The sequence below is a fragment of the Bacillus rossius genome, chromosome 2 (genome assembly GCF_032445375.1).
Source record: "Bacillus rossius redtenbacheri isolate Brsri chromosome 2, Brsri_v3, whole genome shotgun sequence".
NCBI lineage: Eukaryota > Metazoa > Arthropoda > Insecta > Phasmatodea > Bacillidae > Bacillus > Bacillus rossius.
Window position 1 is genome coordinate 78326982 of NC_086331.1, and position 15620 is coordinate 78342601.

At 34.3% G+C, this 15620-nt stretch overlaps 2 protein-coding genes across 2 annotated transcripts in view; one reads left to right on the forward strand and one right to left on the reverse strand.

Moving 5' to 3' along the window:
- The window catches only part of LOC134529389 (solute carrier family 35 member G1), a 47422-nt gene that overhangs the window by 13861 nt on the left and 17941 nt on the right, over positions 1 to 15620 (reverse strand). The gene's annotated exons all lie outside the window — the stretch shown is intronic.
- On the forward strand, positions 63 to 4776 carry LOC134529390 (uncharacterized). The gene is made up of 2 exons (XM_063363406.1): positions 63 to 1840; positions 2156 to 4776. The coding sequence occupies exon 2, from the start codon at positions 2159 to 2161 to the stop codon at positions 3209 to 3211; it is 1053 nt and encodes a 350-aa protein (XP_063219476.1). The 5' UTR covers positions 63 to 1840; positions 2156 to 2158; the 3' UTR covers positions 3212 to 4776.

The window sequence follows — 15620 nt, forward strand, 5'->3', positions numbered from 1 at the left end:
TACTGCTTGGGAAGAAATAAAATGACTTGTTTGACAGTTGTGTACTTTAGTGAGAGTGACTGCTGTTAGTTGTGTACTTTTACAATAGCATATTATAAATTCTTGATAGTGTCATGTGTAGAGCTTTTATTTTTGTAGAATTTAGTGTTAAGTTATTTTTAATTAAATCAAACAAATAGGTTAGTTCAACTCCCACCAGAAGCATCCTGTACAGGGCAGCAACTTGCTAATCTCGTCATCCTGTCTTGAGTTTTTTAAGTAATACCCCTCACATGAGTGTTTTAATTTCTACAGATGTGTTGAGGATTTGAGAGTTTCCTAGTTCAGTTGTTACCTTAAAGTTCAATTACTGGAAGACTATGAACGTTCTCTCGGACACACAACTGCTCCTTTGTATTTATTTTTCCCTCCCCCATTACAATACTAGCATAAATATATTTTTAATGTTAAAATAAAATATCTTACAAAGTATGGATGGGCGAAAGGTTATAATAGCTAGTTCATATAGGCACCATGCATGCGGTGAAGTTGATAGCACTCTGGCTGCCACTTTATAATCTTTGTGGTGCAGCTGCCAAGCAGGCTGCATGAAAAGGAATTATAATTATAGTAGTTTATTTTATAGTTTAGATATAAAAATGGATATTGTTGTACATTGTGTTTGTTTATAAAAAATACAACAGTAGCAGCCGGTAATTCAAAGCTGACAGAAGCGTTCACGTGCACTCCTCTGTCTGTGTGTACACCATTGATTTTCACAGTTAGTTCTGTGATTTATTCATTTTTAATTCCTTACTGATCGATCAACCTGATTTTCAGGGGTTTCATTTATCCCTTTGCAATGTTTCTGATTTTTAATTTTATCACGACGTTCACTCGAACATGTTCAGGTTGCCACATAAAAAAAAGGCCTCCAAAACTGCAGGAATCCCCGAAGAACCATCGCTTGAAGTATCTGAGTTGGAAGTTTTAAACATGGATGAACTATTCAAAATTGTGAAATCCCTTTGGGCAGTTCCATGAAAAGGTCAACCATGGTAGCAAATATTAAAATTAACATAACCTAGAAATGTTTTATATCATTGGAAAGCTAACATATTTCTCTACCAGAAACTAGGCCTTAGATTAGTCTTTAACTTTGTGATGTAATTAATAATGATGAACAAACCTAATAAAAATTATTCTCTTAGTAGTTTCAATTTTACGCAAATTGCTTTCTTGGCTGATCTTGATGACATACTAATACTATATTAGATTGGTTTCTAAGCCATTCAATTTGTGTGGCCTAATGCTACACGTAGAAACTATAATTAAGAAGACTAAATCATATAACTGTTCTATAAACCTCCCTCAAAGCAGGTGTTTTTTTAGTTTTACGTCCGACACCAAAATGTGTATTCAGTTTTATACAGCCCACAAGGCTAGTGATATAATTCTAACAACCCACATACAAAGTAGGTTTGTACTGATCTTTACTTTCTATACATAACAAAAGATTGCTATGAATTAACTTTTTATATAACTGGGGGGTCGGACGTAAAAATAATTTTACGTCCGACACTTTACGTCCGACACCAAATTTAATAATATTTACATTTAATACCAAATTATATTTTCAGTGATTTTATGAAGTAATTAACCGCCTATATTGTAAATATCTTTATTTATATTTGTAGAACATAATTTTTGTTTTGTAAGTTGTCACACCTGCACTTGTGCATTTTGGTTATTCACATGTCACCCATGCTGGCCTTCACAGTCCTTTCTATTGTTGAAACTGCAGTATTTTTGTAGTGAAATACATTCTTCAACAGATAAAGAAAGCTACACCAACAGCAGTGTAAGTAATTTATGTTCATTATTGTAGGCAGTTATTTGTTTACTATGATGTATACTGTAAACACATCTGTTTACAATACTCCCATATTATATAGAGTAACTCCTAACCTAAAAATTAATGTTTATAATACTTTCATGGGAAAAGTTAATAAGCCAAAGTTTAATGGAACTTATTTGAGGAATAAATGTTATGTCTGAAATTAACAGTTACAGTCTTTTTGCTTCCTAAGGGCCTACGCCCTTTTATAATATATCTGAAGCACTCTCTTCATTACTTATCTTTCTATAGTTTATTTAATTTTTCTTTTCTTTTTAGGTCATGGCAAAGATCAGCAACAAAGAAAAGATGGCACGTCGCAGAGCAAGAATTAAGGGTGGTGATCCAGTAAAAAGAGCAGAATTATTAGAGAAAGATCGATTAAGGAAAGCTAAATATAGAAAACAACAGAAGGAAAGTATGTCTGAGCCAGAACTGAAGAAGTTACGTGCAAAGGAAAGTGAAAGAGTGAAATGTTGGTATCATAACAAAAAAGGTGAGCCAGCAACAATTGAAAAAAACAGTGACATACCTTTGTGTTCAACTCCATTTAAAACAAAACAGTCTTTAGGAAAGGCTATGAAAAAAATTCAGCGTAATTTGCTACAGTCTCCACGAAAAAGGCAACATGTTGTGCAATGTCTAGCTAACCAATGTGGCTTTAAAGTAACTCCTCCAATAGGAAGAACCAGACAAAATGAAGTTTCAGAAAAGTTAAGAAAATGGGTTCATATATTTTATCAGAATGATGATGTCAGTTGGCAAGCACCAGGAAAGAAAGACAGAGTAATATACAAAGATGTAGACAAGGATGGAAATAAAGTGAAACGTGAAGTCCAGGCTCGTTATCTCTTGGTGTCACTAGGTGAGGCGTATAAGGTATTTGTAGAGAAACACCCACAGGTTACAATTTGTCGAGCAAAATTTTGTGCACTTCGTCCTAAACACTGTAAACTTTTTTCTCAAATTCCACATTTTGTGTGTGTATGTTCCTATCATGAGAATGTCAGATTGTTGCTACTGGCACTGAAAGACTTTACAGACTTGCCAACAGATTTTGATTCCTTCATTACTACTCTAGTGTGTGATGCTTCATCCAAAGATTGTATGACCAACCGTTGTGAATCTTGTACTAACAGTATAAGTCAACATACACCTAAAGATGAAGATCTGAGAAAGCCACTTAAATATTCTCAGTGGCAAAACAATGATGGACATTCAGAGAAGATGGAGATACTGAGTAGTGTGCAAGAAACATTTGAAGATTTGAAAAGCAAGTTGAAAGACTTTTTAAGTTCATACCTATATCAAACGCATTCAAGCAAAGACATTTGAAACCATTAAATCAAATGTTAATGGCAGTGAAATTGTGATTCAAGTTGATTTTGCAGAAAATGCATCTCTGGTGAACCAAAATGAAATACAATCAGCTCACTGGAGCCATGAACAATCAACTTTATTTACAATTTATGCATGGATTAATAAAAACCTAACTGAAGGGTGTGTAATAGTATCTGATGATCTTGAACACACCAAATTACAAGTTTTTTGTTACATTAATCATATTCTTACGTATTTGAAAACTTCCTACCCAGATATTAGTACAGTAAATATATTCTCAGATGGTGCTTCGTCACAGTTCAAAAATCGTTTTATTTTTTCAGTACTTGCCAAACTGGAAGAAATTCACACCATAAAACTTAAATGGCATTTCTTTGCGACTTCGCATGGAAAAGGTGTTGTTGACGGTATTGGGGGAACAATTAAAAGAAGTGTCTGGAACCATGTCAAGGCAAGTAGAAGCATTGTAAACACACCAGAAAAGTTTGCAAGAATTGCAGCAGAGCGAAATCCCAACATCACTGTGTGTTACATCACAGCAGAAGAGAACAGAAGCAAGAACAACACAGTAGCTGAGATATGGGCCAAAGCATTGCCAGTTGCAAACACACACAGTGTTCACTGCGTTACTCCTGTTGGAAACAAGTACATTTTAGTTGGTGGTACCAGTGACAGTAATGAAGTATTTAGGAAAGTGAAAATAAGCAGAGATGAGGGCAGTAACAGTGAAGGAGACATCATGAGTAATAGCACTAAATGTAACCACGTGAATCTAGACGACTGGGTTATAGTTAAGTATGATGGCAAACTGTTTCCAGGGCTGGTGAAAAAATTAAGGCCAGATTATGTTGATGTATCTGTTATGCATCTCTCAGACACTGGTAGTTACTACAAGTGGCCTTCACAAGAAGACTGCATTTCATATTTATTTAGTGATGTGGTAAAAAAAATTGATGCCCCTATTGTGACTGGGAGTAGAGGCCAGTTTCAGTTCACTAGCAAAATATGTGAAAATTAAGATTCAACCAATTTCAATTCATGTTCATTTTGTGATTGCCAACATTTCCTCCTCCTAGTTTGTTATCCATATAGAGTAGGCCTAATGTTAGCATTTTTGTTAGTGGTAATACAGTGAAAGAAATGTATCTCAAGGAAAGTGAGAATAAGAAGAGAGAAAGACTGTGACAGTGACACTTAAGAAGAAACATCAGTTATAGTGATAAATGTAACCACCGAAGCCATATACTGGATAATAAGTTAAGTTCCTTTAGTATTTTTAGTTAAGCTTTGTGAACCAAGTATTTTTTTGTCATACATTTTACGTCCGACCCCATCATTTTACGTCCGACACCAAAGTTTAAAAATGTATACATTTATGATAACTAAACAGTATGATTCATCTAATATATGCACATTCTTTGTTATTATTCAGGCAAGCTGAAAAAAATTATAACATAATTTAATAATTTCATTTTTCACAGACATTAGTTACTTTAGCCCCTGATGTGCCAAATGTTTTGTTTTCTGTTTTACGTCCGACACCAAAAATAAAAAACAAATTGTTGCCTTGCATGTTAGCAAATTCGAACCATTCCATGTCAGGATGTACCCTATAATCTCTCTTTTTTTACTCAAGCATTAATATTAATGATACATGGAAAAGAATAGTAATACGAAGAAGATTACTCAACAAATTTGTTTCCAAATTTTACGTTCGACACCGTGGAACTGCCCCTTTGTGAAAAGGTTGAACTGAATAGCAAGAATTTGGTCTGAAAACCCTACTCATGGATTCAAGAGCTGAAACTGCTGGGATAAAGCAAGAGCTGCTCCTTATCAAGCAAAGTCTGTACTCAAAGAGTGATCATGATAATTTATATAGCCAAGGGCTTAAGAAACCCTCTAACAAGTTATCGACCCTGCGGTAACTCCGAGTGACTCCGGTAATCACAGCTTGTCGGGTGACCCACTTCCTACTCGGTTCTGAATTGTGCAGTGTCAAGCACGAAACCCACTGAATCGGATCGGCCCGGAACGGCGCGGCGCGGCGCGGGTCGTCTCGGATCGGCCCCACCTTCTCGAAACCCACTGGAGCGACACAATCGGACCGGACCGACCGTCAGTAACTATGGACAGCTCTTCAGAAGACATTGTTGTGGCAATTGCTTGTAATGAGCTGGTGGAACAACGCAAACATGGTTTTTGGGTTCACGACATTTTCCTGAAACGGGAAACGTTAGGTGAATACCACCATTTATTTCCCCAGTTATTAAACGACGAGGGAAAGTTTACGGAATACTTTCGAATGTCTGTGTCTAAATTTTATGAGTTGGTTGCTATGTTACCACTACAGAAACAAGAACTGAACTTCCGTAAATCGGTTGGCCCAGAGGAGCGATTGGCACTGACACTAAAGTAAGTATCTTTATGAGAAGTAATGTTATGTAGATAGTGAAATCCTTTAAAAGCTCACAAACTACACATATTTGTACATTAATATGCATTGGTTTACTTCCAGGAAAATGGCAACGAATGTGTATTTTACCAAGGTAGTTGATTAATATGCTATAACATAAAATTTGCCTATATGAAACTGAATTTGTAATTAATTGTTTTATTTCAGAGCCAAATTGTAGTAAATCAATGGGTTATTTCATAGTTAATTCTGTGAAAAACTACTATAAGAACAGAAGGTCCTGAATCGTTTGGCAGTGAATTAAGTCAAGTAGCTGCAAATGTTACAGTGCCATTTTGTCGGTGTCCAAATATCCAATATCAATATGCACATTCCATTTATACTTTTTACATTGGTTAGATGCGTTGATTGTTGCCATAACGAAGAAGCTATAGGAATTTCAAAAATGCCTATATTTAAGTGAACATTATACAGCTTCACACATTTACAACAGAGTTTGATTATAACTTTGTAGTGAAAATCTTTCCACTGTAAGGTGTAGAGTAATAAGTTTCTACCTTTACCAGCTAGTACACTCACACTTCTTAAGCTAACAATATGTCCTCTGTAAAGTACATAAGTATAATATAAAATATTATTATTTTTATTTTCGTAGTTACCAAACATTATACTCCATATCATTTAAACGAACATGTTATATAATATGAATTTCACAATACATCAAAGAGAAACTGAAAGGAAATAGTCCATACAAAATGTGAATCATATATTCTCATGAAAGGTGTTATTGGTATTACTGAATTGACTAGGACCATAATTTTGAACACTATTCAACGGTGACACTACAAAGGCTGGAGGTGTTGAATTTCCTGGTTGATCTGCTGACATGGGAGAGAGAAATACTGGTGAAGGTGACGAAAATGTGGAAGTTGAGTAGGGAGACTTGGAGGCCAAATTATTTGCCTGAACTGAAGTGGAAGACAGAGTTGTATTATAATTTCTAAACTCGTATTCGTTCACCAGTTCTGCTATTCTGCCCTTTATCTCTATCTGCAATGGCTTGCTGAATGTTCTTACAGTCTCTTCCATTGCAAGGAAAAATGTTGACAAAGCATCACGACGATCGTCACTTTTTCGTTTCTTCGAGTCAAAATAATCTTTCAAGACAAGACACATTGGTGGCGCATTTTTCTCATTTTGGTGAACTCGCTTTAATTGATGTCTGGGATTAGGAGGCTCATCCGGAGGAGTTGTAGAACTTTGTGCAATGGGTGAAGTGGCCAAATGCTGTTCGGCGGGTAAATGGGGTGTAACTGATGCTGCTTCAGTTGGAGTGTCAATGCTTCCATTTTCTTCATAGACATCATCAAGTGGTGCCAAGTTGGAAACCTGAGGTCGTTCCCCTATATGAGGGATCAAAAAGCTCATGCATGCTTCATATTTCCATGGTTTTGTTTCAACTGCGCTCTGCCCACTCTTCGTCTGGCGTTTTCGTAATGCCTTCCGAAAACTGTCTCTTAGTGCAGTATATCTTTTCTTGCATGCAGTAGCTGGAACCACAGAAGTAACGAGTAACATTAGCTGATGGAGCTTAGGCAAATAAAATGCTATTACTCAATATATACAGTTTACTAACATTAATAATACTATAATGTAATGCGCAACTGTATTCCTATTAAGGGGGAAGTTTTCCTACATGCTTTAATTTATTGAAATGTTTAAAGCTACTTTATATTTGTTTTATCTTAAATACGGGTTAAGTACGACACAGAGCATGTCTTAACAGGTATTTGGAGGTCAATTTATTTAATCAACATTACCAATGTGGCCTGTGTCACTGACATTTAAGAGTTGACTAATTAGCCTATTTATTGCTGCCAGTCCCACATCAGAATTAGTGAATGACAATCGTCTCAATTAAGCTTCAAAACCTAATTACAGTATTGCTACATGTCATGACTGCCTGTGAATGTCAATAATAAGGTATAAATTTGAGTTAAAAGAACATAGCAAACAAATCAATACATGTAGGAAACTACTCCCTCAACATCCTTAGCTTTAAATTAAATTTGTTATTTACTTTTATTCAGACATACGTCGGTTTATATGTTTCAGATTCCTCGGCCATATAAATTCGTTCAAGAGCCTCTCTTTTAGCTACAGGCTAGGCTATACGACTGTTCGCACTATCATCTACGAAACGTTAGATCTGATATGGGAAACTCTTGCCCCGAAAGTCATGCCACCACCAACAGAAGAGCACTGGAAAGCAATTGAAGAAGATTTTTCTAGCATGTGGAATTTTCCAAATTGCATTGGGGCTATAGACGGCAAACATGTCGTCTTCGAGAAACCTCCAAAAACTGGCTCTTTGTACTATAACTACAAGCATCAGTTCAGCATTGTTCTGTTAGCTTTAGTAGATGCCAACTACCGGTTTATTACAGTTGATGTAGGGGCCTATGGGAGGAACAGCGACGGCGGAATATTTCGTTCATCTTCGCTAGGAAAACGTTTGGCATCACACCAATTGAACATTCCTCCCGATAAAGCTCTGCCTTCTACTCATGTAGTACTTCCTCATGTAATTGTGGGAGACGAAGCCTTTCCTCTACAAAGGCATCTAATGAGGCCATATCCTGGAGCGCAATCTACGGATGATGAATTGATAAAAGTTTACAATTACCGGCATAGTAGAGCAAGGCGTGTCAGCGAAAACGCTTTTGGTCTACTAACAAAACGATTTCGTGTTTTTTCCATTAAATACAACTTTCTTCCAAAGAACATGGAGAAAATTGTGTTAGCTACAACAGTTCGTCATAATTTATTGCGGAATGATGTGTGTGCATGGGAACCTGCAGAACAGGAAAACGACAACGAAATCTGTGCTCTCCAACAGTTGCCTAGAGTTGGCGGGAATATCGCAGCACTTGCAAGCAACATAAGAGACTCATTCAGAAACTATTTCGTCTCTGAACATGGTAGTGTACCGTGGCAAATGGATCGCGTTTACAGTGGCAGGCATGCCAGGCCTTAATGAAAAATAAACATACTTGCAACTTTTGCGATAAATTTCGTAGTAGGCCTATATAAGATTAATGACAATCACTTTGGAATATTGTGTAATTGTTATTCATATATCTATCATTTTCGGTTTACAAACAGGAGATAATATTCTATTTAGAAATGTGTGGAAATATGCTGGAGTCGATTTGAAATGTAGCGTAGGCCCACAGACAGTGCACAGTCGAACCGGTAAAGACTTATATACACAAAACTTGTGTGATTTTATATACTGTTACGGACATACTGCTTTGTTTAATAACTTTTAATCTTTTTTTTTCTGATGTAGCATAAAGTATTTTTTTGGAAAATACATGGCAAACAATTTTTAAGTTGTGTGTAGCATCTGCAACAATATAGTTTTGAGAAAACAGATAAAATAGTTTTTCTTTGAATAAAAATTAAAAAAATACCAAAAATTCTTTCGCGAGCACTATCTACAGTCCTAGACATAATATTTCAGTACAACAATGCAGTAAACATGTTTCTGCAATAATAATGTAACGTATTTTGTCACGGTACAATAACATGAACTAATTTGGCATTGTACAAATCTAAGCTACATTGGATGCTCAAACAATTATAATATTACTACTACTACATCTAATGATTGTAGTAATAATAATAATAACAGAACCAAAAAAAGTAGCTACTTACGTGTACACTTCTCAAATTTCTCGCTTATTTCTTTCCACGCATTCTCTCACCTAGACGCATCATGAAAATACACATGTGACGTATCGTATAGCATACGGTACTCCCTCACTGCTTCAATTAATAGTTCTTCGTTCATTTCCATTACCATTTCTAAGCACTACTTTCACCACACTAGCCAATCGGGCCGGCCGGCGGAGCGGAAATTATTCTTTGCCGACGATTCTGGATGGTGCCGAGCCGAGCCGAGCCGGGACAATGCTGTGGGTTACCTCGCGTACAAATGCATGCATACTTATTTTTCTGTTCCGGTCGGTGCCGCGCCGTGCCGTGCCGAGCCGGGCCGATCCGATTCAGTGGGTTTCGTGCTTCATAAGCTCAACCAGCAACAACCAACACGTTGACAGTGATGGCTTTTTCTTGGTGCAAGTCCAGATTAAATGGTAACTCTGTCAATAAACAGGAACACAAAAAGAAAAAATATCCAACAAAAGTGGGTATTATAAATATATCCATTATTAAAACAACTCCAAACCTACCTTTAAAAAGACAAAAGCACTTTTTGTTACCACATTTGAACTATCTGTTTAAGAACAAGAAAAAATTGACTATATTTCCAACAAACTTAATGTCTCAAGTGAAAGTCCCTAACTTAGAAACAAATTCATCTCATATGCTTCCTTTCATTAGAATTAATAATATTGTATTCTGGCCAAGGAAGTGACTGATAAGTATCTTTTATGGGAAATTTCACCCCAAATAAATCCTCAGCAATTTTTTGACCACAGAAGAGCCCGTCAATGCTACTCTGGTGCCTGGAGGATCACCTTCAATTAATTTTCTGTGAAGCCAAATCCCAAAGAGTGGGTATTCATCAAAATGTCAGAGGACTGAGCACTAAATCTATTGAATTCTTTGAAAATCTTGTCAACTCTCACTATATCATCTGCCTGAGGGCAACATGGTTGAACAAAAATAATATTCTCACGGACGAATATCTCATCTTTGGAAACAACAGGAATGCTCAACTTACAGGGAAGAAAAGAGATGGCGGTGTTATATCAGCTGTTAACACACACAAATTTATATCCGTTCAACCAATATACAGACCTGCCAACATTCAAATTAAAAAAATCATGAGGTCCTCGATAAAAATTTTCAGCCCCATAAATACAGGTTAGATATAAAAAAAAAACAAATGAGAATCTTTAAATTTAAGTGACATGTACATATGTTACATGGTCTCTGCTTCAAAATTTATTTCAACAAATTATAGGTTGCAGATTTAATTTAGTTGAACATAATTTAGCGCTGTCGTGTAGTGATCATGCAGGGCCGCAACTAAAAAAGATGTAAAATAACATTCTGCTCGTGTAACACTAAATCACTGTTCACAGCAAAATTAATTTTTTTATTGGAAGCAATACACTTCACGTGTTAGTTGTGTCTTTTTGTAGCGACATGTTTCACAATGTCTCCTCTTCCACTATGCGAGATAGAAAAATCAGCACGGCACACACTACAAAACGCAAAATTGCTTCCTTTACGTGACTCGAGTATTGATGGAAACTCGTTACTGTAAGCTTTCGTAAAACTTGTTTTGTATCTTTTACAAACAAAATATTGGGGCCCCGAAAAATCGCGAGGAAACACTATTTTGGCGTGAGGGCGTGAGATAGACCTTAAAATCGTGAGCCTCACACCAAAATCATGAGAGTTGGCAGGTCTGAATATATGATTATGACTTCCCTGGTGTCAAAGCTGTTTGGCTGAAAATAAAATCATTACCTAATAAATCAATAATTTTCAGTAATATCTATCTTCCCCCTGATACAACACCTAATGCTTTATTTGACAATTTTGAATTTTGAAAAGACAAAGTAATCTCCTATTAAAAAGACTTGGTGATCCTAGGTGGCTTCAATGTTTCCAGTGTAGACTGGATTTACAATCAAACTCCTAACATTTTGCCTACACATGTAAAAACCAAAGCTCAACTCTACTTAATTTTACATCCAGCCTTGGGCTAATCCAGTGTAACAACACCCAGCAATCTAAAAATATTTTAGATCTTCGCCTATCCAATATATTTCATTGTATACAATTCATGCTACCAATGTGCTTATTAAAGAATACCTTTATCATCCGGCTTTAAAAATCAATATTATAATAAACAGATACCTTACAATAATATCCATCTTCTGTGTTTGAAAATTACAAAGACAGTAAAATTTTTGGTCTTTATAACTCTATAAAAATCATGACTGGTTAAATTTGTATAATTATTTTGATGTTAATGACCTTGTTGATCAATTAACTAACTGTATCCGATCAAATCAATACCTTCATCCCTTTATCTATAGAAAAAAATTGTCTAAATATCCTCTTTGGTTTTCTAGTGAATTAATACAAGCTTTAAAATCCAAGAAACATTCTCACAAACTATATAGAAGAAATAATTACATGTACTACTATACATATTTTTCTTAATTGTAATCAAGTGTCATAAAATTAATTGGACTCATATGACCAATAAAAATATTAAGAATAATCCTACAATTTTTTGGCACTATGTAAAACGGCTAATATGAACATATCTTACTAGAAGTTTGCAGTGTTATATCTCATGACCCTATTGTGTTATCTAATTTCTTTACCCAATATTTTTCTAGTGTATGTGTCATCAAGTTGTAAACTAAAACTACTATCATTGACATGTACTTAGAGACTATAACTGTTCCCACCATTTCTGAAAACCTTGCACTTTGGGCTATTGAGGCATTAAAATCATCAAAATCCACAAGTCCCAATGGCAGACTTAATTTAATTTTGACTCATTTATTAGTACCTCTATTACAACATATTTTTAACTCTAGTTTGAAATCTAAATTTTTCCTCAACAAATGGAAAAGAGCCTAGGTAATCCAGATATACAAAAATGGTACCACATTTATTGTTTCAAATTATCGATCAATTTCTTTACTCAATGGGTTTTACTAAGATTTTTTTAAAAAATTATAATCAAATTCTTAAATTTCCAACTTAGTAATATATTATCTTGTAATTAACGTGGCCTTCAGAACAGGAATGTCTACTACTACTAATTTACTTAATTTTCTTAATCCTATATTTAATGAAGTTACTAATAGGGGACAGGCTAATGCCTGCTATTTCCATCTAGCAAAAACCTTTAACACTGTTAATCATTCCTTACTGCTTAATAAGTTAACTAACTTTGGTTCACGTGGTAATTATTTTAATTGGTTTTCCAGCTATCTTAAAAAATATTTTTTTTGTATTCATTAAGAATCACAACGTCTCTTTGCTCAATGCTTTTTTTGGTGTTCCACACGCAGGTACATTATCACCATTGCTTTTCAATATATTCAAAAATGATATCACTCAGATCCTTAAAAACTCTACTGGTATACTCTTTGATAATGATCTTAAAATCTATAGGAAAAATAAAACAACTTTTGATTCTTACTATTACAAAATGACATTAACGAGACAATAATTGGTGCTAGCAAAATTTGGTTACACTTAATAAATAAAAAACCAAGATAATATCCTTTACTAGGAAATACCACCTGGTTAAATAGGAATATAAACTACAGAACAATTTAATTTCCAAATACTTCTTTACAAACGATCTTGGTCTCATTTTAGATTCCAAATTATATTTTCAAAAGCATGTTTATTATTTATACTCTACTTCTCGTAGAACCTTTGCCCTTATAAAATACGTCAGATTTTTTACAACTATTTCAGATTCTATTCTTTCCCTTCACTTATCATTAATTAGATATAAACTAAAATATTCAATTATCTGGAATGACATCAAGATGATTAATATTAATAAAATGGAAAGTAACCAAAACAAATAATTCAACTAATTATTCTAAAGAAATTTCATCATCCTACTCTAATTCCCCTTGCTGACAGCAGAGCTTACTCAGATTCACTATTAATTCAAAATTGCAATAGTTCTAAAATTAAATTTACTTATCTCCTTGGTAATACTGGTCTGAGAGTTAATTTTAATAGTCGTCTACTTTAAACTCTGTGCACTCACCATAACAACAATGACCTAACGTATAGACTTATCTCGAACTACAATAAACTAAATATGTAATATATTATTTAAATAATTCAGGACTTGTTTAGCTTAACTTCTGATTTAGCAGCTTACCATTTCCAGGTAGGTTTGCTACTAGTTTTTACTAGTATTTTTAGTTGTTCCTAGTTTGTCCATTATATTTTTGTAATTATATTTTCTATTTTTTTTATTTCTATGTTTTATTCATTGTTTTATTGTTTATTATTGTTATTGTAATTTATTGTATCCTTATTTTTGGTTATTTGTGTTTATTTGTATCTGTTTTGGTCACTGCAGCTATTGTGTCACGTTCACCTTACGTGTGTTGGCCAATTGCAGATGTGCCAACCTGCTGTAGTTTCCCTTAACGTTGTGCTTGCCTGCTCTTGTTGCCGACGGAAGAAGGGGGAGGGGTGTCCACATAACTGCAGTGACCACATTGTCCTTGTCCTGTATATGTCGTGCCCACTGCCCAAGCCCTCAGCTGTTGGTGGGCATGTGACAAGTTAAAAATAACATAAAAAGAAAAATATTAACTGCCACATGAATAATACTAATCACAAACAATCATGCAATCAAAACATTTAAAACTCAAAAAATAATCCAAAATCTTGTCACTGAATTCATAATCCAACAAGTGAATAAACCGCCAAACAATTAATTTAAAACTTACAGCAAGTAATAACTGTGCATGATTTTATGCTGATAATATACATATTTGAATTTTTAAGAACTTTTCATTCATTTGACTGCAAACGAACAGCAAGAAATGTGAAAGATACCTATACAAGGCAATTTATAAAAATCACTAGGAATTTTTTGTAAAGCACCTAAGGCATTTGACACGATTAATAAATCAAAATATGTTTGAGTAAAAATAATTAAATTTAACTGGGAATAGTATAAAAATACACTAATTATTATAGTATTATCTTAATGACATGAAACGTATAGTACCCATTCAGCTCAGTCTAAATGATTAGGTCCTCATTGTCAATTCTGATATCTAAACCACTATCAGGGTATCAGGGTTGCCCAAGGAAGCATTGTCCTGTCCTATTAATAAATACGTGAATGACGCGGAATAATCAGTAAAAATAAGTATCTCATTACCTTTGTGGATGACTCCAACATAATTCTTTTATTTATATATATATATATATATATTTATATATATATATATTCCTCAAATGTAAGAAAGTTTGTTTCAGAGAAACTTTTAGATACTATTTAGAAGATTTACAATAAATGTATCAGATTTGGTAGTGAATTTAGTACGGTAGTTAAGAAATTTTCTGTACTTTTGCCACTGTTTTTTTTTTTTTTCAATCCCTTACAGTATTGGTTAGTCGTATATGGTTTTATTTCAGACGAAAGTGGTAGATAATACTGTAAGGGATTGAAAAAAAAACCAGTGGCTAAAGTACAGAACATTTCTTAACTACCGTACTAAATTCACTACCAAATCTGATACTGTGTGTGTGTGTGTGTGTGTGTGTGTGTGTGTGTGTGTGTGTGTGTGTGTGTGCGTGTGTGTAAAAAGTTTTGATATGACGATGATTTTAGGGACACTAAACCAGGTAACGAAAAATTTTGTAAAAATTTTCCAGAAGTCGTAGTGGTAACTGCTAAAATAGGAAGTCTTTCATCAAAATCTACATAATTAAAAAAAAGATTACTTTTATTTCAATGATTTATGGGCTAGCAAAATCATGTCAATACAATTGCATACGAACAGCATTTTTTTTTTCTTTTATTCACTCTATTAGTTACGGCATTAATTTTTAGAGTTCTAAATAAATCCAACTTAAAAAAAAAAAAAAGAACAGTAAGGATTAAAATGAATAAACCACCTCAGAGTCACTAAAGACAACTATTTAAATAGTTAAGATTCATCCTGTTCCTTGTATTTTTATCTTTGCATACATTTTATATATCAAAACATGAAAAAAAAAAACTTAATTATCGAACCAGAAACCACCACAAAACACACATGCAGAGAACCACAAAAAATACTGCCTTGGCAAGTGTTTATGCAGTGGATTTAAACTTTATAATGGCCTTCCGTGTTTCATAAAATCAATTACAAACTCTATTAAATTTAATTAATTCTTCTAGATAAATTGAAGATTGTAAGGCTGTGTCCTTATTCGCCTGAAGTATATAACACT